Source organism: Ictidomys tridecemlineatus, chromosome 5 (genome assembly GCF_052094955.1).
Source record: "Ictidomys tridecemlineatus isolate mIctTri1 chromosome 5, mIctTri1.hap1, whole genome shotgun sequence".
Lineage (NCBI taxonomy): Eukaryota > Metazoa > Chordata > Mammalia > Rodentia > Sciuridae > Ictidomys > Ictidomys tridecemlineatus.
This window is the reverse complement of record NC_135481.1, coordinates 90647316-90673314: the sequence shown is the minus strand read 5'-3', so window position 1 is coordinate 90673314 and position 25999 is coordinate 90647316. Positions and strand designations below refer to the sequence as shown.

Sequence of the window (25999 nt, the reverse complement as noted above, 5' to 3'; positions counted from 1 at the left end):
GTGGCTCAGTGGCAGAGTACTTGCCCTGGTTTCGATTCTCAGCACCAAATATAAATAAATAAATAAATAAAATAAAGATCCATCAACATCTAAAAAAACATTAAATAAATAAATAAAAGTCAACAAAACTACTAGCACTTTATTTTTTTTATTTATTATTATTATTATTTTGGTACCAGTGATTGAACCCAGGAGCACTTAACCACGGAGTCACATCCCCAGCTCTTTTTATGTTTTGAGACAGGACCTCACTAAGTTGCTGAGGCTGGCCTTAAATTTGTGATCCTCCTACCTCAGCCTTCTGAGTTGCTGGGATTACAGGGTTGTGCTAGCCCTTCTTATTTGGTTTTGAGATAGAGAGAATTCAAGGTGCCCAGGCCTAATTCAAATTTGAAGTCCTCCTGCCTCAGCCTCTCTAGCAGCTGGGATACAAAGCACCAATCTCCACACCCAGTCAAAACTACTTCTCTTGAAAGAGCAAGAAAAAAATTCAGGAAAAGCACACTAAATGCTAATAGGCTTAGCATGAGAAGTTGGAGAAAGGTGAGTTGCTTGCTTTCATTTACACTGTGGTACCATTTGAAACACAAAGCATAGTTGTTTTTCTTTTTGCTTGCTGGGGATGAACCTGGGACCTCCAGCATGCTAAGCACGCACCCAACCACTGAGCTACAACCCCAGCTCACAGCATACATTAATTTAAAAATCACAAAATAGGTGTTATCAAAGGCATTCCTTTCCAACTCCTTGCTTCCTGCCTGGATCCACACACCCCCACCTTAGCCCAGTCCTCCACACCACTCTCCTCCCCAACCCCACTTACAGATGCAGGCAGCCGCCAGCAGGCGGCCAGCGGCATAGGGAGCATTGCAGCTGGGGAAGAGAGGTTGCACCATGTAGTTGGCAAAGGTGATGGCAATGATGGCCTGGCTGGTGGGCTCAATGATGAGCAGGGAAGTCCAGAGGCGGATGAAGGCAAGTAGTCCCCCGAAGGCTTCCAGAATGTAGGCGTAGCTGGCCCCAGATTTCTTAATGGTGGTGCCCAATTCCGCATAACAAAGGGCCCCAAAGACAGAGAAGAGGCCCCCAACAGCCCAGATGACCAGGGAGAGGCCAAAGGAGGCACTGTACATGAGCACACCTTTGGGGGAGACAAAGATTCCAGAACCAATCATGTTCCCCACAATAAGGCACACGCCATTAAGTAGTGAGATCTCCTTCTTCAGCTTTATCTGCTGGGCTCCTGGGCTGGCCCCATGGCCCAAAGGAGAATCATCAGCCTCTTGCTGGGAGGCCACTTCATATTTGATGCTGTCAACCATGGTGGAGGAGAGGAGAGCCTTCACCAGCTTCCTGGCATTGCCCTCTAAGGAAGAAAGATGAGAAATATGGTGTAATTGATAAATGTGTAGTTCCCCACCCCTTACCCAACAGGGGCCAGTATGGGCAGCCCACCCACCACTCAGAGACCTCTCTCTTGCTTCCCACCTTGGAAAAACCTCTTCTTCTGGCTGGCTCATCAAAATGACCCCAACTTGAATTTTTAAAATGGAAAGCATCTGCCTCTTCATTATGATGATGCAGCCCACCTCATTTTCCAAATAGAAAACTAAATCCTGGTTTTGCCTGAGCCAGCTGTAACACAAGACTAGTAGGTACGAAGGCAGTTTGGCAGCTCCCAAGTATAATTATAGTGGATTGACCCTGAGTTTTCAGATATATCCAAAAAGTCTATCTTCTCTCTAATTTCAGTCTCACCTATCACCTGTGCTGAGATGCAACCAACCCTGCAGGCAGCTACTCTGTGGGATCTCCCCACAATGCTGATCTTTTCCCCAAAGACACTCACTCTAGCAAATCTAAAGGCTTCAGAGCTTTCCTGCTAGAAACTAACAGCCATCTCCCTGCTCAAGGAGCATCCATTAACAACCCTCAGCTGGTGCCCAAGCCCAAGCCACCCCACCCATCCTGAAAGAAGACAGGCTTCTTTTTGTTTTTCCTTTCCTAGATCCTTTTCCCAGTCTCTAGTATTCCAAGCCTCTCCTCATATTGGCATAGTTGTATCACTCAAAAATGTATGAATGAGAGATGGTGACCCAAATATACAGCAGAACCTAGAAAGGAAGAAGCTTCCCCTCTCTCCACTACCCCTGGAGTTGCTGTTGGAGAGAGAGAGACCACTCAAAACCAAGGCAAGAAAACAGCTAAAACCAGGCAGCAGATGCAGGGAAACACAGAGCAGGAGACAGCTGAGAAGAAACTAGAAATAGCTATTCAGGAAAATGAAGAGATACTAAGGCAAGAGGCACTGGGGAGAGGCAGGGATAGGATACTACAGAGCAGCCAGAGAAGCAGAGAGGAGTTAGCAGGTAAGTGCGGACAAGAGGACAGGGTGAGAGGCACACTCACTCCCCGGCCCTGGATGTAAGCAGGTCCTCACAGCAGTAGCCAGCAGCAGTCACTGAAAGAAATGCACCCTCCCAGAAGGATGATCCAATTGTTCCTCCTCTCAACCAGCAGTAAAAGGGAAGGCCAGGCAAATGCCTAAGGATTTAAGTGAAGTCAGGAAGGGGGGTGGGGCAAGGGAGCAAGCAAAGGAAGGGGTGAGGAAAAGGAAGAGGAGAGTTAAGCAATCGTCTGGGTCCAAGGTTCACAGGCCCTTTGCATCTGCAAAAGGGGCAGCAAGGAGCTCTGGACTCAGCACTTTCTGCGATAAGAAGGCGCTCTCTCAGGAATCTCCTTTGTCAGCTCTGCTCCAGAACTGAGGGCCCAGAAGAAAGGACAGCCAGCTGCGTGCCTTTTCTGTCTAATGGGGAAGTTATGCCCCAACAAGTTAGCTGAAGACAGGGCGGTGACACAGACCCCTCTCCGTCCTCTGTGCCCCACCCTATCCTCACTTCTCCTCACCCCAAACAATTAAGAAAGGCAGGAAGGTTGCAGAGTGTGACACAAAGGCTTGTTCACATGCTGAGAATTAGAGGAAGTATAAGAGCCATTCCTATACCCCATGATTGGGTGGCCTAAGAGGAGGACTCTACACACTTCCCTATGCAGAGACGGGTGGCTACTTGGGTCATTATCCAAAGTCTGAACTTCACACTACTTTAAAGGAAAAATAGTCAAGAAATGAGATCAAACCTCTAGCTACATCTCTCTCTCCATCCCATCATTCTTAGGAAAAAAAAAATCAAGATCTCTAGAGTATCCATAATTCTTTGCATATACCTTCTCCAAATACAACTTGACTCCAATTTCTTAAAAATATGGAGAGGGCTAAGATTGTAGTTAAATGGTAGAGTGCTTGCCTAGAAAAATAAATAAATAAATTGGAAATAAGATTTCTGTGAGCTATCCTGGCCATACAGGCCCAGAACAAGCAGAAGTTGGCCAGTTTTTAGAAATCAGGCAGTTTAGTCTATCTCTATAGTCTACTTTAAATCTGATGTTCTGGACTATTATCAACAGAAATACACTCTATCCTTTCTGAAATCCAAGTGTCGGTCCCTTCTTACACTCTTCCTAACCCACTTTTTGTTATTCTACAACAAGAGAACAGAGATCTAAATATCCCTGGGAAACTGATCTCTACTCTTCATGCTCCCATTCTAGCTCCTTAAACTTGCACCTCCAAATATGCTCCTGTAATAATTACAGAACTTATTGAGATTTAATCAGGCCACAGCTAAGCCCTTGAATGAGTTATCTCATTGAACCCTCCCTACAGCCTATGGGCAGGTATGTTCACTATGCCTTCTACGGGGGCAGGTATGTTCACTAGCAGGGTGCCAATAAAAAGGGAGGCAGGCAGCTAAAACCCAGAGCACACATAACACTTGTAATCGCAGAACTATGCTATCTCCACAATGTCCCACCCCTTCAACCTGCCCTAGTCTCTAAGGCTTCCTGTCAGACAGCAAAGCACTTCAGGTGGCTCCCTAATGAATTACCTGGGGGATGATATGATTAGATTAAAAAGAAAGCCTCTGGCCTCCTCTGTCCACCTACTTCCTGGCTGTTCCCGGGAGAGGATAAGAAATAATTATAAGACCTGTTAGTGCTGAGGTTGTGGCTCAGTGGTAGAGTCTATCATGTGTGAGCCACTGGGTTCAATTCTCAACACCACATATAAATAAATGAATAAAATAAAGGTTCATCAATGTCTTAAAAAAAAGACCTGTTGGCATCACTGAAATTATTAGGGTACCCATTTCTAATGCAAACAGAAACACAAACCACTCTTGCCTTTTTAAGACCACATTCATTGGCACCAAGGGGTGAGCATGTGTCTCAATGTGACCTCAAGAAAAAAAAAATGAAGGAGAGACAAAGGAAAGGAAAACAGTAAGGGAGCACAAGGAGAGAAGTGTACAAGAATGTTCATGACTGGTGATGACTGGTGATATCAGAAAAGTGAAGTCCTCTCAAGAAACTTGAGACAAATCCAACTACACTCTAGCAAACAGCATGCCCTAGTGGTCTCACCAGGAAATGTTGAGTGGAATCTCCTAGCCTCACCAACTGGTCAGGGGAGGCTGTCATTCATGGAGATATCCCTTCTTTTCTCATCTACAGCCTAGCACCATAGGCAAGAATGCAGCACCTCTGGCATCTCACTCCTCCCTGAGGACCTCAGTTTCAGGGTAATGATTTTATCCTCAGGCACCCTGGGCCAAGCAGCACCTCCAGGCTCTCCCAAAGAGGTTCTGCCACCCTGGCTTTACAGAAGCCTTATAAGATAACAGCACCCCTCATGACCTTTCTCTTTTTTGGGGTGTCATCTCTGAGGACCCTGTGAATATTACAGAACCACACACTCCTCTTATAGCTGTGGAAGAAGTGTCAGACTCAAGGGTTCAGGAAAGCAGGAAGCAGGGCCCCTAGCTAGCATGCGCCTGGCAGAGCAGCCAGTGGAGCCTGGTGCCCTGATCCCACCCTCCAAAACTAACACCAAAACACACTTCTCTGGGAACCAGTACACAGTTCTGGGTCATGGCTCCTCAGCCAAGTTCAGGGAGCTACTGTAAGAATATGCTATCTCTCCCAGATACCCCCATGGCCTGCCTTTCTGGCTCCAACTAGTCTGTGTTGCCTCCCCTAACAACAGAAACCAAACAGACACATGCTGGTATGGCTGGATTCCCCATCACTCCAAGCTACATGCTCAGCCCCTCCCTCTCCAGTTCTACGTTCTCCATTTGTTTTTCTATACTCCACTGTAACTGCGGTCCTCCTTCGTGTGTATGTGTGTGTGTGTGTGTGTGTGTGTGTGTGTGTGTGTGTGTGTGGCGGCGGGGGGGGGGGGGGGGGGGGGATGTGAAACAAGAAAGCAAATTGTTTAGTCCTATGACCAGAGTTCCCATTAACAAGGGCTGAAGTCTCTGGGCCAGAGACTACCTAGTGAGGCCAGGACTGGGATCAGGAACTAAGACTTGAATCTCCCTCCGGTTGATTTTCAGGACGCACTCCATCCTCTCCTCTTCCCCTCTCGCCCATTGTCCCTCTCCCACTTCTTACCTGTCTCTTGACCTTTGGGAAAGTGCAGGGAGGAGGGGCTACCAGCAAGCCCTGGGAAGGGGGCCAGGGAAGGTGATAGTTAGGGGTAACAGGGGTATGGCTCGTGCTGCAGCAGCTGTTGACTCTGAGGAGCAGAAAAGGCAGAGGGTGACGGGGACCGAAATGGAAAAACAGGAAAACACATGTGCGACTCTGGCCGGCAGCGGGGAGGGGCTAGGGGAGGGGCTGGAGCTCGGATTGCCTGCACCAACCCAGAGATTCTTGCCCGCTCGGCCTCCAGGCACCTTCTCCACTGTCTCAGCTCCACCTCCTCTCCACACCAACCCCTGATCTTCCTTGTTATCTTAAGTTTACTAAGCACTTTAGTTTTCCTTGCAATTTACAGTGCCCTCCAGAGGACCCTTACAATTCCCCACCTCCCCTCTTCCCCTCATTCCTTTTCTTACTCCCTCTCCCACTCACAGTCTGTGTTTAGTCCTACAGGGGCATAGGATCCTATGGTTAGGGCAATGGAATTCTGCCATCCCATCTCAAGAGTTTCCAAGCCATTTCAGCACCTAAAACAAGTCAAAGAAGATAATATACACCAAAGAGGGCCCCCATGGGTGCAGCCAAGCATACATCAAGACATCAAAAAAGCCCACTCATTGCCCAGTTCCCCAAATGGTTCAGGTAATGTTAAAGTGTGAGTCTGAGTTGCCAGGTAAGAGCCAACAATGCTGTGGCACCCTGGGCAGATTTCTGAGTTGCTGCAAACTACTGTTTAAACATGTGGAAGCTGGGCATGATGGCCCATACCTGTAATCCCACAGACTGAGGCAGAAGGATCACAAGTTCAGGGCCAGCTTCAGCAATTTAGCTAGACCCTCAGCAATTAGCATGACTCTATCTCAAAACTGAAAAAAAAAAAAAAAGAAAGAAAGAAAAAGGACTGAGTATGTAACTCAATTGTAGAGCACCACTTGAGTTCAATCCCCAATACCAAAAATACATAAATATCTGTTTTGCTTACTGAGATAGAGGAAATACAGTTTTCTCAAAATAAAAACTGCATAAGTATATTTCTTTACATTCAAAATTAGAGGTTATTATATAAATTCATCACATGCAATTTTCTGAGGCAGACTACTTCTTGGTAAGCATATTAAACCACTTTAAAGGTAGACAATAGCATTAATACCTGTCCTGGGGAGGGACACGTCACAGTGCACCATGCATTTTCAGAATTCCGGTTGTGACTGTTGCCTTAGGTAATTGATAGCTCCCAGATCTCCAGGCTACACCCTGCAACTTGCACCTGCTTGTTGCAAATTACTCTACAGACAGGTGGTCTAGGTAAGGAGTCCTCCAGGATTCTGTCTGGGCCACTGGATGGAAGCCAACTTATATTTCACAAAGAGACTCAGAAATCAGAGGCACCAAATATCTGGATTATTCCAATGATAATTTATTGCCTTTTTAGACCTGGGCTGCTTCCCAGATGGCCTGCCCCTTAAACTTACCCTGGGTTCAGGTTCAAGCTATGAGGGAAGTCCTAGGGAGAGGAGCAAAAAGCCATCCCTGTTAGCACAGGTTGGCATGGCCCCAGTTCTCTCCCTCATTGCACTCCAGCCACTTTGGTCACCCTGCTGTAGCCACACAATAAGCATGCTCCCACTTCAGTTTTTTCAATGCCTTTTCTTTCACCTATCCTCCTTGCCTGGAACTTTCTTCCCTGTGATATTTTCCATTCCTGGTGTTGTAATCACCACCACCACTAGAAGGTAAGCATCTCAAGAGCTTTGTTCACTGTATCCTCAAGTGCAAGGCTTGCAGTCATTCGTTGCAGGGGTGAAGAAATGAATGAACACCACTGTTACTCTGATCTCCCATGTGGCTGGGCTGCTGGGCAGGCTCTTGAGTCTGCCCTCAGACTTAACGCTACTCCTCTGGCTCCTTAGAGCAAGGAGTCTTCAGTGGTACTTCTTATTTTTGGTAGAAATGGGTAAAAGGAAGAAGAGTATGGTTTTCAGTTTTATTGGAAGGTTTAGAATGGTTTAAAAATTGACTTTGTTTCACTAATGGGAAAAAATAGAACATAAAGGCCCTCATCTAATGTTCTTTCCTGATTCGGGAAGTTCTTAGTTTCTCTATCCCACACCAAGGCTCAGGTGACCTGTCTGCAGGGAAGAGGTGGCCAAAGCGAAGTGCCACGACAGGGTCAAAGGGCAGAGAAGATAGAGGCAGACAAGCACTCAGGTTCACTCAAAATCCGAAGGGATTCAAGAAGAGAGGAAGCGCTAATCTAAAACGTGAGCTCTTCCGCTACCCTCCACCCCGCCCCCCCGCAGCTCTGCCCTCCCCCTGCAAACCTGTCCGTCGCCCCTTCCCAGCTCTCCTCCGTCTCCGCCCCCGCCAGACCTGCTGGCGCTCACCTTTGCCCCTTTCTCCCACATTCCCTCCCTATCCTTGCTTTCTGGTTTCCTGTCTGAGGTCCTAAGATCTCGCTTTCTCAAAACCAGACCCAGCTATCACCCGCCTTCAAAGCCCCTAGGAAGAGCTGGGTTGCCCTTCATAAATGGTCTGACCTGGGGCAACGACCCAGGATCTTTCCTGGGGACCAGGACCCCACCAAGTGTCCCTTCCATTCCCTGCACCGGGTAAAGCATTCCACCCCCTGCCTTTCCCCTGGATCTAGGAAGCAGGGTGTGGTGAAAGAGAGTGAAGGTGAAACAGACCAGGTATCACCCAAAAGACCCTTGCTATAATCAAGCTTCTCATAAGAAAGATTTTTACAAAGAGTGTCAACAGGATTTCACAGGAGTTTTGCAGAAAGCTCATCGTGGTTTGAAGCTTCCTCTTTCTTATAAATGCCGGGTTTGCAGAGAAAACATGTGAAACATCTGTCTAGCCTAAGAATATGGGACAAAGACTATTAAGTTCCCACCCACTCAGGCTGGGGATGTGGCTCAAGCGGTAGCGCACTCGCCTGGCATGCGTGCAGCCAGGTTGGATCCTCAGCACCACATACAAACAAAGATGTTATGTCCGAGAAAACTAAAAAAATAAATAAATATTTTTTAAAAATTCTCTCTCTAAAAAAAAAAAAGTTCCCACCCACTGACATGTAACAACCCCTCTGAGTATAAAATTTAAAGAATTTCCAGACAAGGTACAGAGAATTTCAGACATGGGCCACACTCTGGCCCAGCCCCATACTCTGGCCTGACTGGCTGCAGCCAATAAACCTGTCTCCTGAAAATTCCTTGGGTGTCCAGTCTCTTCTGTCCTATATCATTTGGTGATGTGGATGGGATGGAAGAGGCAAAGACATCTTTTCTGCCTCTCTTGTATCCGGTTCTGGCTTCCCCTGCATGTTGGAGGACAATGCTTCTCCTTGATGCACCACAGGCAACTCTGTGCTTGTGGGCAAGGTGACTCACCCAGCACCCCTGAGCTGCTGCCCCCAAAGCACAATAGAACCCACAGAGATGCAGGAACCAGGAATAGGGAACCTGGAACACTGCTAGACTGAACAGATAGGAAGAATGTCCTTTAGTGGATCCCACATGACTTCCCCTTAGAGGCCTCAGCATACGGAAAATAGCCTTAATTTACTTCTGTAACCTCCAAAGGAGTTGGAGCCAAAAAGGACCCAGGAGTCACCCAAGTAGTCTCTGTTTGGGGTCAACGAGCAGAAAGGAAACCCTGACTCCTTCTGTGGTTTTGGAATTTGGGGGATTTGAGCAGTATAGAAATTTTACTCTTATCATATCTATGTGAAAGTATGTAAAAATGTGTGAATGAGATGGAGAGCAGAAGTGTTCGGACCTGATCCAAGGACCCAAGCAAGTGTGGAGTCCCAATCTGCAGTTCCATGGTAGCTCATACAGTCTGAGGTGGAATTCTACCAACCAACATCTAGCTGGAAGCTCCGAGTCAGGGATTGATACCAACCCACAAGGCTAAGATAACCCTAAGTCTCTGAGAGGGGAACGGCCAGAGATAGACGAAGTAAGTCTTAGAGTGTGCAACACTATGCAGTGTAGAACATGGGGGGCATGCAGAGTAAATTAAATCTTTTGAAATGTATATTAGAAAACTTTAAGAAAGGTATTTAATGGTTACTCTGGTTTGAAACTCACTCCACAAATGTTATATACTCTCTGCAAATTAGAGGCCAGGCTTTGATGTGGGATGACCACGAGAAAAAGTGTCACTGATGATGTCCTTTCTATTAAAAAAAAAAAAAAAAAAAAAAAACCAAACCTGGACACCCAGATCATTCCCTTATATTGATTGCTGGCAAGAAATAGTATAGAAACAGCCGTTGGTTGAGAGCCTATCTGGAAGAACAGTTCAAGTTGACATTAGTTCAGACTATAGTAGCCTCTAAGACCTAACAAAAGGGAACTAAACAGACAAAAACCTGACAAATAAAATACAGAAAGGAAACCAGTTTTCTCCATAAGCCAGAAGAGAGGCCATCACCTTATATGCCATTCTACCCGACTTTGCCAAGATCACTGAGGCAACAGGCTGTCCCCTCAGCCCCCTCAGCCCCAGAGGCAACAGATGGTGGCCCCTCAGCACCAGCTACTCTTTCCTCCTTGATGCCTCAGTGCCAGAGCCAAAGACTCCTCCACCCCACCCCACCCCCACAGAGACCAAGGCAGGATACTTGTCCCAAGACCAGAGCCACAACCCAGATAAGAGTTCTCCAGATGCCCCTATGAGACACTAAAAGGGGCATAGTTGTCTGTATTGACCAGGAGGGAAACATCCAAGGGGGACAATGCAGTTTTGAGTGCCAGCCTTTCACCACCATTGATCTCTTAAATTGGAAAAATCATACTCCCTCCTACACAGAGAAGTCCTGGGCCATGATGATCTAATGCAGTCCATTATCCAGACCCACCAGCCCTCCTTGGTTGACAGAGGAATGCAAACAGGTGACCTGAGAGCTTTAAAATTGCTAGAGGATCATGCTCCTGACACACAAGGCAACATCCAAGCCTATGCCCAGGCCTGGTTCTCTGACACAGACCTAGGAGGGGCCCCAATAAAGCTCTTTATCCTAAAGATAAAGAGCTATCCAGAGGCCCTCATAGGCAGCCCCTACAAGAAGGGGGGAAAGAGGCTAAACATGAACAAGATATCAGAAGTACTCCAAAAGCCTGATGAAAGTCCCAGCCAGATCTATGAACAACTATGTGAGACCTTCCAACTCTTCACTCCCTTTGATTCCAAGGCACCAGACAACCAGGAGGTAAAACAAGGCCAGAGAGACATTCACCAAAACTTTGCTTGGCTTTGCTTTAAAAAATGCCAGTAAGGGCTAGGGATATAGCTCAGTTTGTAGAGTGCTTGCCTCACATGCACAAGGCCCTGGGTACAATCCCCAACACCAAAAAAAAAAAAAAAAAAAAAGTCAGGGAGTTGATTAAAGTGGCCACCATAGTTTTTATCAACCAAGACCCAGAGACTCAATAAGAAGCAGACCAAAAGATGAAGAGAGCTGGCTTGTGGCTCAGTGGTAGAACACGTGCCTTGAATGTGTGAGGCACTAGGTTTGACCCTCAGCATCACATAAAAATAAAAGTATTGTGTCCATCTACAAGTAAAAAAATATTTTTTAAAAAAATGAATAAAGAGATGGTTCTCCTTGCAGCTTCCCTCATTGCAAACCCAGAGTTCACTCAAAGGGGGAATCCTACCAGGACAAGGCCAAAAAAGTTATCAAAATCAGGGCCAAGGCTGGGGATGTAGCTCAGTTGGTAGAGTACTTACGTCTCATGCACAAAGTCCTGGGTTCAATCCCCAACACACACAAAAAAAAAATGAGGCTAAATGCAGGGTCAATGAGGTCTGAATGGAAGGAGTACCTTATCCAGAGACAAGGCTGAAGCTAAGCCTATGTACCTACTGCTATCTGGAGGGTCACTGGAAGAAAGAATGACCCCAACTGAAGACCAATTGACCTAGACCAGAGGGCCACAGGGCTTCAGAAACTCACCATCCACCTTTACAATGGCGCTAGCTTCTGATTTGAAAGCCTTTCCTGCAAAACAACATGAATATTGGCCTCTGATGTAGATACACATTGCTCCAATATGTAGATGATCTGTTGCTGGCTGAACAACCTAAGAAGACTGCATAAAGGGGTCACAACTGCTTGTCACTCTCCTATGTAAAACTGGCTAGGAAGTCTCAAAGGAAGAAAGCCCACATCTATCAAGAAAAAGTCAACTACTTCAGTTTTTATGTAACTCGAGACAATGGCAACTGGGCCCTGATAGAAAACAGTCTGCTCAATTCCAGTTCCTTCTACCAGCCATAAGATCTGAGTTCCTGAGTGCTGTCAAATTCTGCAAAATATGGATCCCTAACTTTTCAGTTTAGTGGCCTTCTATGAGGCCAAAAATAGGGGAGAACAGGATCCTCTGATGTGGGGACCAACACAACAAAAGGCCTCTGAGGCCACTAAGCAGGCACTCACTAGTGCACTAGGACTCTCTGATCCACAAAATCTTTCTTTCCATATGTCCATGAGCCATCTGGAAGAGCTATAGGAGTCCTGACTCAAATGCTGGGGACATGACACCATTCAGTGGTCTATCTTTCTAAATAGCTGGACTCTATGGTTCAAGGCTGGCCACCTTGTTTACAGGCCCTTGCAGCCACAGCCCTTCTGGTGTTGGAAACTAATAAATTGGCTATCGGACAAAATTTGTTGTCAAAGTTCCTCATTCAGTTTTGACATTATTTGAATATAAAGGACAATATTGGCTGACTAATGAGAGGATGGTCAGATACCAGGGCACGTTATATAAATATCTACATGTCCACATTGAAGTTGTCCAGACTCTAAACCCAGTAAGTCTGCTGTCTACTGGGACTGGGCAACCTGATCATAACTGCAATAAGGTAAAAAAATGTTCTCCAGTAGACCAGACAGACCAGCCCCTCAAGGACCCTGACGTGGAATACTTCCCCGATAAAAAGTTTCATAAACAACAGAATATGTCTTGTAGTGGTCACTCTGGACTATATCATTCAGGCAAAGCCTCTGCCTCAGGGAACTTCAGCACAAAAGGCAAAAAACTTAACACTCTGACCCAAGCATTTCAATTGGCAACTGGGGTCTGGACAAAAGCCCCAAACCCTGGCAACCCCCATCTCCACCCCAGAGACACTCAGATGAGACTCAGAAGGGACTCTGGACTGGGAAGCCCCATTGCAGGAGGTAGAGGAGAGGAGGCAATGCCTGCTTGGATCTGGGGGAGGGGTCTCCCCAAAATGTTCTCTTCCACCTCTGGTTCCCAATTCCTCACCCCTTGTAAGGAAGCTGTTGCATCAGCTTCAAGACTCTAAATTGAAGAAAGTGGTCTCCACCAGGCGGAAAGGTGCTGGGCAGTAGCTGCCACCAGGAGGCAGCATATAACCAAAAATGTTCCATAGCCAGGGTGCCTGGGAGGCTAGAGTTGCCAAAGCACCTTTAGTGTGAACAACCTTAGCTGCAGCATGTACCTAATAAAAGCAGGAGTTGCTGGGCTAGTTCAAGAAATGGGAATTCGGGTATGGTGGCACACACCTGTAATTCCAGTGGCTCGGGAAGCTGAGTCAGGAAGATCACAAGTTCCAAGTCCTCAGCAAATCAGTGAGACCCTGTCTCCAAAAAAAAAAAAAAGGGGGGGGGAGCAAAAGGGCTGGGGATGTGGCTCTTGGGTTAAGTGCTCTTGGGTTCAATCCCCAGTACCAAAAAAAAAAAAGGAATCTGGAAATGCCTCACATGGTTTAAGGCTAAAAGGTGATTTGTAAATAGTACTTTTGCACAATCCAGCTTTAGCATTTTTTTATATAATTTTAAAAATTGATTGATTGATTGATTGGTACTGGAGATTGAACTCAGGGGCACGCAACCACTGAACCACATCCCCAGCTCTATTTTGTATTTTATTTCGAGACAAGGTTCTCAATGAGTTGCTAAGTACCTCGCCATTGCTGAGGCTGGCTCGCAATCCTCCTGTCTCAGCCTCCTGAGCCACTCATGTCAGTTATACATGACAACAGAATGAATTTCGGTTCATTGTGTACAAATGGAGCACAGCTTTTCATTTCTCTGGTAGTATACAATGTAGTTGCACCATATATACAATTATACATGTACCTAGGGTAATGATGTCCATCTCATTCTACCATCTTTCCTACGCTCATGTGCTCCCCCGCTCCCCCCACTTTGCCCAAAGATCCTCCATTCTCTCCCCCAGACCCCCATTATGGATCAGCTTCCACTTATCAAGAAGAACATTCAGCGTTTGTTTTTTTGGGATTGGCTTACTTCACTTAACGGGCTAATCTCTGATTCCATTTACCTGCAAATGCCATAATTTTATTCTCTTTTATTGCTGAGTAATAGTCCATTTCTTTATCCATGCATCTGTTGAAGGGCACCTAGATTGGTTCCATAGTTTAGCTATTGTGAATTGAGCTGCTATAAACATTGACGTGGCTGCATCACTATAGTATGCTGATTTTAAGTTCTTTGGATATAGAGCAAGGAGAGGGCTAGCTGGGTCAAATGGTGGTTTAACATTTCTTCTTTTATGTTGTTTGCAGAACTGGGAATTAAAACCAGGGGCACTCTACCACTGAGTTCATATCCCTACCTTTTTTTTTTTTTTTTTGGTACCTGGGATTGAACCCAGGGGTGCTTAACCACTGAACAACATTCCCAGCCCTTTTTTAATTTTTATTTTGAGACAGGGGCTGGCTAAGTCCTTAGGGCCTTGCTAAATTGATGAGGTTGATCTTTAACTTAGAATCCTCCTGCCTCACCTTCCGGAGTTGCTAGAATTACAGATTGCACCACCATGCCCAGCATCCCTACACCTTTTTACTTTTATTTTTTATTTTAAGACAGGGTCTCACTAAATTGCTGAGGCCTGCCTGGAATTTGTGATCCTCCTGCCTCAGCCTCCCAAATAGCTGTGATTACAGGCATGCGCCACAATACCTGCCAGGCTTGGCCTTTCTAAAAGGGACTTCCCAGTTGTCAGGAAGAAGAGAATGTAGCTGAAGGTCATAAATGACTCCTCTTGAAGTTAGGTCTTTTAATACAGACTGTGTCTGTCTGTGTGTGTGTGTGTTTTACTGGGCCTCCTGCATGCAATATTTAGCCAGTAATTATTTATTTATTTATTGGTACTGGGGATTGAACCCAGGGGCAATTAACCACTGAGCCACATCCTTTTTTTTTTTTCTTTTTTTTTTTTCTTTTTTTGTATTTTATTTAGAGACCCTGAGTTGCTTAGGGTCTCACTAAGTTGTTGAGTTGCTGAGGCCGGCTTTGAACTTAGGATCCTCGTGCCTCAGCCTCCCAAGCCATTGGGATTACAGGTGTGCATCACCACACCCGGCTAGCCAATACTGATTTGACAGCTCTGTAAAAGAAGAGAAATATGTTACAATAAATTTTGTAAGTAATAAGGAAATACTATGCAAAGCAGTGTATTGTAAGGATGTGTTGTTTAAAGCCTTCAGTTCCCACATTTTTTGCACAAGATGACAGTGATTTGATCTTTGAGCTGTCCTGAAAAGGAAAATACTGAAAGAATCCCCAGTTTCCCCTTCTCTCCACAACTTCTTCAATCTTAGAATTCTGTCATACACATGCAAAATGGGGAAGTTGTTGCACAATAAGGTGGAATTGGTTACCAAAGTCAGCTCACTTATTTATGTTCCTTCTCAGTATCATTATAACTCATCGCAACTGTTAAAAAAGCACCTATTTTGTCAGATGCAGAGGCACACACTTGTAATCCCAGCGACTCAGGAGACTGAAGTAGGATTGCAAGCTTGAGGCCAGCCTCAGCAACTTAGTGAAGCTCTGAACAACCTACAGAAATCATTTCAAAAATAAAAAGAGCTAGTTTGGGGGTTGGGGGGACTACAAGTAACTGTTTACAACTCTACAGGGATATCTGAATAAATATATTGGACACAAATACAAGTGGATTACAAAAATGCTAAAGCCAAATATGATGTCTTTGAAAAGCAAAGGAATTTAAGAGAGGAAAACATAAAGCTCAGACTCCGGGTGCTTCACATCACTCAACTCCAGTCTTTGTCAGATGAAGTACAGAGGATAAAGGATATCCAGTTTGGGATGACAAAGCTGCTTTCCTGTGGTTTATGAGGTTGATGAAGTCACTGAAGAGTGCTGTCCAGGTGCCAGACCTCCTCCGTCAATAGCATTCCATGAGGTCCAGAGAATGCTGATGATGTTAACTGTCAGTGTTCCATGTCCTCTGTCTCTCTCCCAAAATCCTAACCCATGTTTCCTGCCATTTACAACCAGTGGATTGTCCCCCTACCACATCATACTAACCACGTCAAAGGCTAAAGTTGTCTTCCTTCTAAATATCCTCCTTCCTAGATTTTCTAGTTATGCTCAAACTTCCCATTCTTACCCCCATTCCTACCCTCCAGCTCTTGCTCTTTGACTTCTACAGCTATTGAATGACTGCACAGGTCCACTTTTGCATGTAACATTCAAATCATACACATTATTGTTCATCTGAACATTTGTGCCCTTTCCAATGATTTTGCAAATTAATGGTGTCCTCCTCATACATGCACTACTAAAAATAATATTGTTGGTTCAATTCCTTTATATGTATAGATAGCAGTATGAGTCCATCATCTTTCTTATGAATCCTAAACACTGACTCTTAGGTTATTCTTCAAGCCTTTGGCTTCTACTTGATTCCCTCAACTGTGAGATTCCAGTGCTCTTAGGACCAGTAAAAGGCTCAAAAAGCCAAGTAAGGGAACAGTGTCACTCAGTCTTTATTCTGTCACTAATTGTAAAACAAACAATAAATCCACAGCATTTTTCTTTCTTTCTTTCTTTTTTGGAAGGGCTGGCTCTCACTCTACCATTGAGCTACATCCCCAGTCCAATAGTCACATTTTGGTTCAATTTACTGATCCCTAAAAACTGTAAAATCTGTACAATAACTGTTTCCTGGACTATCTTAACTACTTTACAGTTTTATTTTGAAATCATTTATGTATGTGTGTATATATATACATATATATATATATATATATATATATATATATATATAATTTTTTTTTTTTTTGGTACTGGGGATTGAAGTCAGAACTGAGGGCACTTAACCACTGAGCCACATCCCCAGCCCTATTTTGTATTTTATTTAGAGACAGGGTCTCACTGAGTTGCTAAGCACCTTGCCATTGCTGAGGCTGGCTTTGAACTCTCAATTCTCCTATCTCAGCCTCCCAAGACCCTGGGATTACAGGCATGCATCACTGTGCCTGGTTTTGTGCAGAAATGTTTTGCTAAATAAAAATGAAGTAAATGGGGCTAAAGTATACAGCATAGTTCAGTAGTAGATCTTAGCTAGCATGTGCAGGGCCCTAGATTTAATTCCCAGAATTGCAAAAGAAAAAAATTTTTAAAGTAATATATGAATGTAAGATAGTTATGGTACTCTACATTTATTTCTCTTACTTATGGGGGTGGGGTGCGAATCCATCTGATGGCTTCTAGCCAAGTTTCTTTTGTTCCATCCCTTCTTCTTGTTTAGCTCTAGTCTATACCATTCTTATTGTTATCAAAATAGTTGCTTTTACCTCTTAAACCAGGATCCACCCTTCCCCTCTTTCAAAGCACAACTCAGAGCCACCTCCTGTGGAAAAACTTCCCAGTCTTGCAAAGGAAATGATAAACTTCCAGATAGGCCATTATACCACTCCCTCAGGTTCCCCTAGTCAGCATGTGTTTAAGTGTCTAGCCCAGCACACAGTAATGGGCATGTTTGTAGGAGCTTCAACAGAAAGTATTTCATTTACGTTATCATCTTAAAATGTTTTCAAAAATGTGATATGTTTTGGGGCTGAAGTTGTAGCTCAGCAGTAGAGCACTTCCTCACATGTGTGAAGCACTGGGTTCAATTCTCAGCACCACATATAAATAAGTAAATAAAATAAAGGTCCATCAACAACTAAAAACTATTAAAAAATTTTTTTTAAAGTGTGATGTTTCTAATTAAGAAATCAAGGATAGCCAGGCATGGTGGCACATACCTATAATCTCAGTGACCTGAGAGGCTGAGGCAGGAGGATAAAAAGTTCAAGGCCAATCTCAGCAATTTAGCAATATTCTAAACAACTTAACAAGACCCTGTCTCAAAAATAAAAAAGGGCTGGGGATGTGGCTCACTTGTTAAGCATTCTTAAATTCAATCCCCAGTACCAAAAAGAAAAGAAATTAAGAATATCTGGGTATGGTGATGCACTACTGTAATTCCAGCTAATGGGGAGACTTAATTAGGAGGATCCCAAATTCGAGGCCAGCTTTGGCAATTTGGTGAGACCCTGCCTCAAAATTTTAAAAAGGGCTGGGAGTGTAGCTGAGTGGAAGAGACAAAGTACCCCTAAGTTCAATCCTCAGTACTACAAAAGGGAAAAAGAAAGGAAAAAAAAATTAAGGGTAAACAACTTTTTCCACAACAGTACTAAATAGCAAGTAATAAAGAGCAAGGCAAGAGTCACAGATCTGGCTTTACTATCTACATTTACTTTCCTTTATTGGAAATGTGTGGTATCAGAAGTGTCTCAAATTTTTTATTTTATATTATTATATTATTTTTATTCTACAGGGATTGAACCTAGGAGTGTTTTCCCACTGAGCAGCATCCCTAGCACTCTTTTTTTTTTTTCAAGTTGCTTACAATCTTGCTGAATTGCTTCATGACTGCACAGGTCCACTTTTGCATGTAACATTCATATCATACAAATTATTGTTCATCTGAACATTTGTGGCCTTTCCAATGATTCTGGAAATTAATGGTGTCCTCCTCATATGTACACTACTAAAAAATACTATTGTTGGTTCAATTCCTTTATATAGTATAGACAGCAGTATGAGTCCATCATCTTTCTTATGAATCCTAAACACTGGCATCATACATGTGATCCTCCTACCTCAGCCTTCCCAGCTGCTGAGATTACAGGCATGTGCCACCATGCCCAGCTAATTTTTTTTTTATCTTTTTCATATTTTGGAACACTTGCACATACATAATATCTTGGGAAAGCAACCCAAAACTAAACATGAAAATCTTTTAGACCTTAACACATAGCCTGAAATTAATTATTTTTTTTCTGGTGCTGTGGATGAACCTAGGATCTGAGCACGCTAAGCACCTCCTCTACTACTGAGCTACACCTCCAGCTTCCCTGGAGGTAATTTTGTACAATATTTTTAGTTGGCCTGTATTTTGAGTGCAATACCTCATGAGTTTAGTATTGCATTTTCCACTTATAGCACTGTCAGTGCTCAAAAAGTTCTGATTGTGGATCATTTTGGATTTAAGGTTTTCAGTTTAGGGATGCTCAACCTGTACTTACCTCAGAAAGTTCTTGCAAGAGTTATATTAGGGAATGTGTTGTGGTAGCTCTTATAAAAATGACATCAACTCTTAGCTCCAACACAGCTTTCTCAAGAGTCTTTGACAGTGCATTCTAGATCACATTCCCATTATATATGCTGGCAAAAAAACACACAAACTTCCCTTCCCAGGACTTAGCTGTAACATTAGTCACATGTATGATTGTCTTCTCTCCTCTCTGAGGGACCAAAAGGTCTATCAGAATAGTGATGATATCTGCTCTTGCTCTCCATAGAATTTTCTGCACCTACTACAGCGCTTGTCACATAGAATTTCTTCAGTTTTGTTGGATAAATGCATGCGATCTTAAAATTTTCTCATTCACTCTAGACTTAGCCATTTAGTCTGGAGAAAATGCAGTGAGGCGGGAGAACTGTAGAATGAGGTAAATGGAGGTTACTCTGAGATAAAAGTTACTGTAAATTTCAAAATATTAGAGTCCGCTGTGGGAAGGTCATGGGAACAATGCAGAACCGTTCAGTCGGGGATATCACCACTTCCACTGAAGACACATGCTCAAGATGACAGCTCCTTTTCGCCCCAAAGACCCAGGCCCTATTTGCTCTTCAGTTCCGTACGATGACCCAAGATGGCGGAGCCCGTGATTGAAAACCAGATTCAAGATGGCGGCTTCCGGCTCCCCCCACTCAGCAACGCGCTCTGCCTCCGAGGCCACGCCCACTTCCGGCTCCTCCGCCACAGACATGGCTGCTTCGGGGACCCTGCTCTCCGGTGAGTTGGCGTAGGCTATGTAGACTCGGGACCCGGTGAGGTGTGCGCTGGACCCCTACGGCGGGCTCAGCGTCCTCTCTGACTCTGTCTTGTTTTCCTAGTAGGTGTCCGGAGGCTACACTGCAGCGTGTCGGCTCTGGCTGGCAGCCAGTGGAGACTCCAGTAAGTGCTGGGATGGGGGAATCTGGGGGGCTAGAAGCTGGTCCGAGACCTCACGCGACTGTTTCTTTTTGCCCAGACAGGGCCTGGCTGCCAATCCTTCCGGCTACGGGCCCCTCACGGAGCTCCCAGACTGGTCTTACGCAGGTGAGTGACAGTCCAACAGTTTTCTTCAGAGATATTTCACTTAGAGGGACCGCCCCTGGAGCGGGTTGGGGAGTGGTGTCCAGGCGGGGGCGTGACTGAGTGGAAAACTAATCGAACTTTTTATTTGGAAAATGGAGTTGGAGTAAAAAAGCTCTCCTTTATTTTGTCAGTTAAACTACTACTACTACGGAAGGTAAAGCTAGACAGGATCTTGGCTAGTGAAGATAAACAAGTTAATTCTAACTTAAACCGCCCTGGGGTTGAAGGGGTTGAGAAATCGTTCCCCTTTCTCAAAGGGAACATGATTTTTAAGTAGTTAGGAAGAACCACCCTTCTGTGTGGTGAATGCATTTTGAGAATTTGGTACCAAATGCAAGAAGAACTTTGAAAAGCTGTGGAAAGGAGTATCTCAGAGGGGTAGAAGGGTGATGATTGAGGATGGCGGGCTTCCTTCAGAAGAATCTTTTTACTTAAAAAGCTCCAAAATAGAGCAACTTTAGCCTAGCCAGGCCCAAAACACAACCTGTAATCCCATTGACTTGGGAGGCTGAAGCAGAAGGATTGCAAATTTCAGGCCAGACTCAGCAACTTAGAAAGTCTATCTCAAAAAAAAAAAAAAGACTAAGGAGGTAGCTCAGTGGTAGAATGCCCCTAGGTTCACTCACCAGTACCAGAAGAAAAGAATGGGACCTTCAGAGAAGTTAAAGCCACTCCTTACCTCTTTTATGGTACTTCACCTTTACAGTAGGAAAATTGAGGCCTACAGAAATGAAATGCCTATATAGTATCAAAGTCAGAAATACAACTGAGCAGGATCCAGGCCTTCTTCCCAACTTGGAGACCTGAGTATTAATACCCTTCTGGAGCTTTGTTTTGGTTTTTGTGGTGCTGGGGAGTGAATCCAGGGTTTTCTGCATGCAAGACAAACACTCCCAATGAGCTATATCTCTAGCCCCCCACCCCCACCCCATTGGATTCTTTAGTCTCTCTAGGAATATGACCCTGCTTATTCACATACTTATTCAGAGGAGGAGGATGAAATTTGTTTCCACTAGTCATTTACAGTAGGAAGCCTAGGCTCTTTGTAGTAATATGGAATATTTGAAAGACTGGAATTATATGTATCTAATTCTGTGTACACACACGAAAGCATGCTTACACAGGGGATTGATCCCAGGGCTAAGTGCACACTTTGTCACTATGCTACACCCTTTTTTTTTTAATATTTATTTTTTAGAAGTAGTTGGACACAATACCTTTATTTTGTTTATTTATTTTTATGTGGTACTGAGGATCAAACCCAGGGCCTCGCACGTGCTAGATGAGTGCTCTACCACTGAGCCACAATCCCAGCTCCACTATGCTACACCCTTAAGCTGTTTCTCAATCTAAGTTTCCCTCCTTTAAAAAAAAAAAAGAAAAAGTATATGTATACACATATACATACAGCTACACAGAGACACGCATTCATGTTTCTTGTAAAGGATAAAAATGAAACCCAGTGTAATTCACTTGACACACACATTGCACAATATTGGTTCCTTTTTGTGGAAGGGAGTGGGTTACTAGGGATTGAACCCACAGCCTTGCACATGCTAAGCAAGACTCTACCACTGAGTTATATTCCCAGCTACTTATTCCCTTTTTGTACTACAATTTATCTGTCTTAGCTTCAAACTTTGGGCAGAATTTTCACTTTTTTGTTTGTAGAAAGTAGGTATCCTTTCCTCTCATCTCTATTATAACTTCAGACTGAATATTTTTATGGAATCTTTATTAGTGCTTATGTGCTTATGTACTATGCTATGAAGGGCAAAAAATAATTTTATAGTCCCTGATTTCAAGCAACTTAAAGTCTGGCTGGGAAAATAAGCATGGACATTTTAAAAATTAAATAATACTTTAGTACTTTGTCTCTTTCCAAATGGATCTGAAATGGGTAAATAATGCTAAAAGCTATAATAGAGTAAATATTCCAAGGAAAATAAATGAATGACACGTACTTAAATGACATGTACTTCTTTCAGAAGAAACCCTGAAAGAAGGGTCATGAGACTGTTCCATCCCTTGTATTACACAGAAAGAGCTGATGAAGTTGATGGAGGTTAGAGAGGATTTGGGGTGGGAAGAAGTCTTAGAGGGATAAGGATAAGTACTTAGCTAGAAGGAAAGGGAAAGGGGGCATTTCATTGTAGAGTGGGACAGAATTTAACAAAGACGTTGAATGAAAGGTTTCTGAAGATAAAACAGTAGATGAAACATTGCAGACTACCTTGAATTCCAGGATAATTAGTGGTACATGAAATAAGAGTAGGAACATAGCTTAAGAATTTATTTTTGGTAGGTCTGTGGTACCTCACTGCTGCAGTCTGGCTGGGCACAAAATCACGAGCCACTCACAGCTTTGTAGATTCAAACACCAATTCTTTATTCCCGAACTCACACCGGCCCTCCACAAACACGTTCTGGGGAAATCCGCCAAATTCTCTACTCCACCAGGCTCTAATCAGCAGGATAGCCCTATTCCTGGCAGGGTACACCTTAAACCTGGAACCGCCCTAAACCCAAGGAGCGGGATACTCCCTAAAACCTGATCCGCCCTAAACCCGGATCCGCCCTGGTCCTTGAGCAAGGTCACCTTACTCAAGCATACTTGCAATGTCACTGCAAATCCAAGGCAAGTCCATTTCCACGAGTCCTTCCTCTAAGCAACATAGAGTACGCTGACAAGGAAATTTCGATGTGTCATTCCTACTTGGCAATGGCTCTCAGCACCTCACTCTGTTCGAAGAACTTATTTTAGAAGAATTAAGCTACGTTGGGTGTAAAACAGAAGAGAAGAGAGAGAGATTGGCTCTTTGTCATCCCTACCACAGTCTTTGGCCAAGATGCTACAGACCACCCCTAGCACTTGCCTTTTATCTCTTCTATTTGTAGATGGCCGCCCTGCTCCCCCAATGAAAGGCCAACTTCGAAGAAAAACCCAGAGGGAAGAGTTTGCAGTAAGTGAATAGAGCTTCAACCGGGGCTACATTGTTTGTAATTGGGGGGAGAAATTATTATTTTTTTAGTTCTTTTTGGATACAATACCTTTATTTTATTTAGTTTGGTGCTAAGGATTGAACCCAGTGCCTCACACATGCTAGGCAAGCACTCTACCACTGAGCTACAACCCCAGCCCAGAAATTTTTGGTACCAGCGATCAAACCCAGGGTGCTTAACCACTGAGCCACATCCCCAGCCCTTTTTTATATTTTATTTAGAGGCAGGGTCTGGCTGAGTTGCTAAATTCCTCAGCCTCCTGAATTGCTGGGATTACAGGTATGCACCATTGCGCCCAGCTCAGAAGTTTTTAATTGTAATATGTTTTGGGTTGTGTTGCACCTAAGCTAACATGTACATCATATACAAAAGTTTTGACAGTTATGTTTTTTGTTTTTGTTTTCGGAGATTGGGCATTGAACCCAGGGATGCTGTATTATTGAGTTCATTCCAGCCTTCTTATTATTTATTTTGAAACAGGGTCTCACTAAGTTGCTGAGGGCCTTACTAAATTGCTAAGGCTGGCCATAAAATTGTGATCCTCCTGCCTCAGCCTCCCAGGTAGCTAAGATTTATAGATGTGCACATCAGATCAGCTGAGCCAAACAATTTTTTGTTGTTGTTTTTAGCTTTAGGTGGATACAGTATCTTTATTTATTTATTTACTTTTATGTGGTACTGAGGATCAAACCCAGTGCCTTATGCATGCTAGGCAAGCACTCTACCACTGAGCCACAACCCCAGCCCAAGCCAAACATTTTAATAGCACTGTAAGAAGGGAGGAATTGAGTTCCTAGGTCAGGAACCAGTAGTAAGCATTCTGCGTCCCATTCACTACCTCCCTTCCGTTTCCCAACCCAGCATTTGGTGCCACTTGTTCCCTAGTCAGCAGGTTTCCAGTTGAAACCTCTAACTTTGTGAGAAAAGGATATAAGGTGTAGTGCTCAAGCCCCAGATGTTATCCACACTGTTTTCCTGTCTGTTTCAGAGACGAGTTGTACTGCTGTCACAGGAAATGGATGCTGGAATACAGGCATGGCAGCTCAGACAGCAGAAGTTGCAGGAAGAAGAAAGGAAACAGAAAAATGCTCTTAAACGCAAAGGGGCTTCATTGCAGAGCTCACTTCCATGTCCATAAAAAGCAATTCCTGTCCCTTTCCTCAGCCTCTCTCTGGCTTTCTTTTCCATCACCTGGATGTCTCATCTCAGACAGAAGAGAGCCTTTGTTTCCTATTTGTCTTCAGAGCAAAAGAGCTTGGACACCCAGAAGAACATGCTATAAGGTCACTGCCTGGGAGGCTTGGCTCAGTGCCCTTATCCCTCTTTTTATTCCAGTTCAACGGAATCTTGTTCTGGAAATTTGCAGGCCAGAGGACTGTACCAACCTTTTAGCAGTAGCTGTTCTGTGAATGTGAACAGAAGACAACAGTTTTCCTGGTTCTAACCAGGCATTTCAGTCTTTTAATAGCCCATACACAGCTTGGCCAAGTGCAGTTGGCATTTAATAAATGTTTTGATGAAAGACTTTCCACCTGAGGTCCCTTTCTTTGCAAGCAACTGGTGTCAGTTTTCCTAAGGTTCAGATGCATGGTACAGGAGGATTCCCCATCCCCACCCTCTGGGGAAGGGTGACAGGAAGAACCAAAAGTGGTCTTTTGTGTTCTGCAAAAGGAATTGAGTTCTGAGGTCTCCATGGTTCTGACTGAATTCTAGAGGCTGGCTGAAGAGGGGCCTGTACCTCTCAACCCCTATACAAGGACTCAACCTCCAGTCACTATAGGATAGATATCCAGTATCTCTCAGACTTCTCACACACTGCAAGCTGCCCAGGATCTGGGAATCCTTTCTTATTGATCATGACCCATCTATGGATTCTGGGGCCAAGGGGGTCTTTGTTCTCCTAGTATGGTGCACTGGGCTTCCCATCTTTCTGCCCAAATTGTTGCTGCATCCCTTGGATATTTGGAACTTCCTACCTGACCTAATTTCTGTCCCCCTACTCCGTTATTTCTTCCTTTGCTTTCTTTCCCTCCCTCCCTCCCCCTACTACCTCCTTCCTCACGCTGACCAGATGCAATTCTCAGATCTTAGATTTCGCTGATGGTCCAGTTTCTGTCTCCCACACTTTTCCTGCTTCTGTTGTACTGCATTGTGCTGCTTTTTCAGATCTAGTTCTCGGCCTCTTTTCCATCCCTTTCTCACCTTTGGCGTTAGCCTGTGCTCCCTCTTCCTTGCTCACTTCACATTTTGTTGAGTCCAGTCAATCCCTAAAGGATAGGTTATTTTTTGGGGGGGGGGGGTATTAGGGAATTCAACACTGAGGAGCTATATCCCCAGTGCCTTTTATTTTTTGAGACAGTCTCCCTAAATTGCTGAGGCTGGACTTGAACTTGGAATACTCCTGCCTCAAACTCTGGAGTTGCTGGAATTACAGGTGTGCACCACTGGTGCCCCACTCCTAAGAGATATTATTCTTTAAGGAATTCCCTCCTTTTCCAGGGTAGAGGGAGAACTAAACCCCAAAATCCAAACACCTTTTTTTTCCCAACAGTTTCACCAAACTTGACTTGCTTTTCGCCAGATTCCCTGTTTTGCACCCCTTTCCTACTTAGCTCTAATTTAAGGAGCAGATTGTGAAAGACAATAATATAGGGAACCCATTAATTTTTTACAGGATGGACACCCTCTCCCAGCCTGTGCAGTTGTGGAGTTTGTTGTTGTTTGCATTGGGGGCAGGGGTGGGGTGGGGGAGACTGGGGACCAGAGGAGGCCGTTATCAGGTACAGCAAACAAACCTCTATTACTAAATGCTCCTTCTAACCTTTTTCACTGACATGGAAGATCACTCCCTGAGCTCTTAGTTGGCCCTAGCAACTCAGCCTCCCAGTATATCCCACTCGGAGGTGAGACAAATGCTGAATATCACAAAAAGCAAGCCACCGAAA

The 25999-nt window shown here is 44.3% G+C and overlaps 2 protein-coding genes across 10 annotated transcripts in view; one reads left to right on the top strand and one right to left on the bottom strand.

The window, feature by feature from the left end:
• Slc7a7 (solute carrier family 7 member 7) overlaps positions 1-19464 on the bottom strand; it is a 58869-nt gene extending 39405 nt beyond the window's left edge. The window contains exons 1-2 of one of the 4 annotated variants that reach the window (XM_021735595.3): positions 18934-19464; positions 824-1366 (exon numbers count right to left, since the gene is read on the bottom strand). In XM_021735595.3, the coding sequence (XP_021591270.2) occupies positions 824-1322 (499 nt within the window). In that variant the 5' untranslated portion in view covers positions 1323-1366; positions 18934-19464. Of the gene's footprint in view, positions 1-823; positions 1367-2409; positions 2596-5514; positions 5692-18933 lie in introns of those variants that run through there. The other 3 variants (XM_078050350.1, XM_040276320.2, XM_040276321.2) reach the window with 3 other exon arrangements.
• An 84-nt stretch (positions 19465-19548) lies between these two features.
• Mrpl52 (mitochondrial ribosomal protein L52) lies at positions 19549-24576 on the top strand. 6 transcript variants are annotated; one of them, XM_040276324.2, is made up of 5 exons: positions 19622-19706; positions 19808-19868; positions 19949-20012; positions 22950-23014; positions 24043-24576. In XM_040276324.2, the coding sequence occupies exons 4-5, from the start codon at positions 22970-22972 to the stop codon at positions 24190-24192; spliced, it is 195 nt and encodes a 64-aa protein (XP_040132258.2). In that variant the 5' UTR covers positions 19622-19706; positions 19808-19868; positions 19949-20012; positions 22950-22969; the 3' UTR covers positions 24193-24576. The 6 variants fall into 6 exon arrangements, with proteins under 6 accessions (XP_077906478.1, XP_005338850.3, XP_040132258.2 ...); XM_005338791.5 differs by having other exon boundaries at positions 19945-20012; XM_040276325.2 differs by having other exon boundaries at positions 19625-19706; positions 19811-19868.
• The last annotated feature ends 1423 nt before the right edge of the window (positions 24577-25999 follow it).

What these genes read in the sequence shown, in the direction of transcription:
- Mrpl52 (XM_078050352.1), top strand. Translation starts at nt 19,564, where the DNA reads ATGGCGGAGCCCGTGATTGAAAACCAGATTCAAGATGGCGGCTTCCGG. An exon ending in TTCGGGGACCCTGCTCTCCG is followed by an intron (nt 19,707 to 19,807) that starts GTGAGTTGGCGT and finishes TTGTTTTCCTAG; the next exon opens with TAGGTGTCCGGAGGCTACAC. An exon ending in GGCAGCCAGTGGAGACTCCA is followed by an intron (nt 19,869 to 19,948) that starts GTAAGTGCTGGG and finishes TTGCCCAGACAG; the next exon opens with GGCCTGGCTGCCAATCCTTC.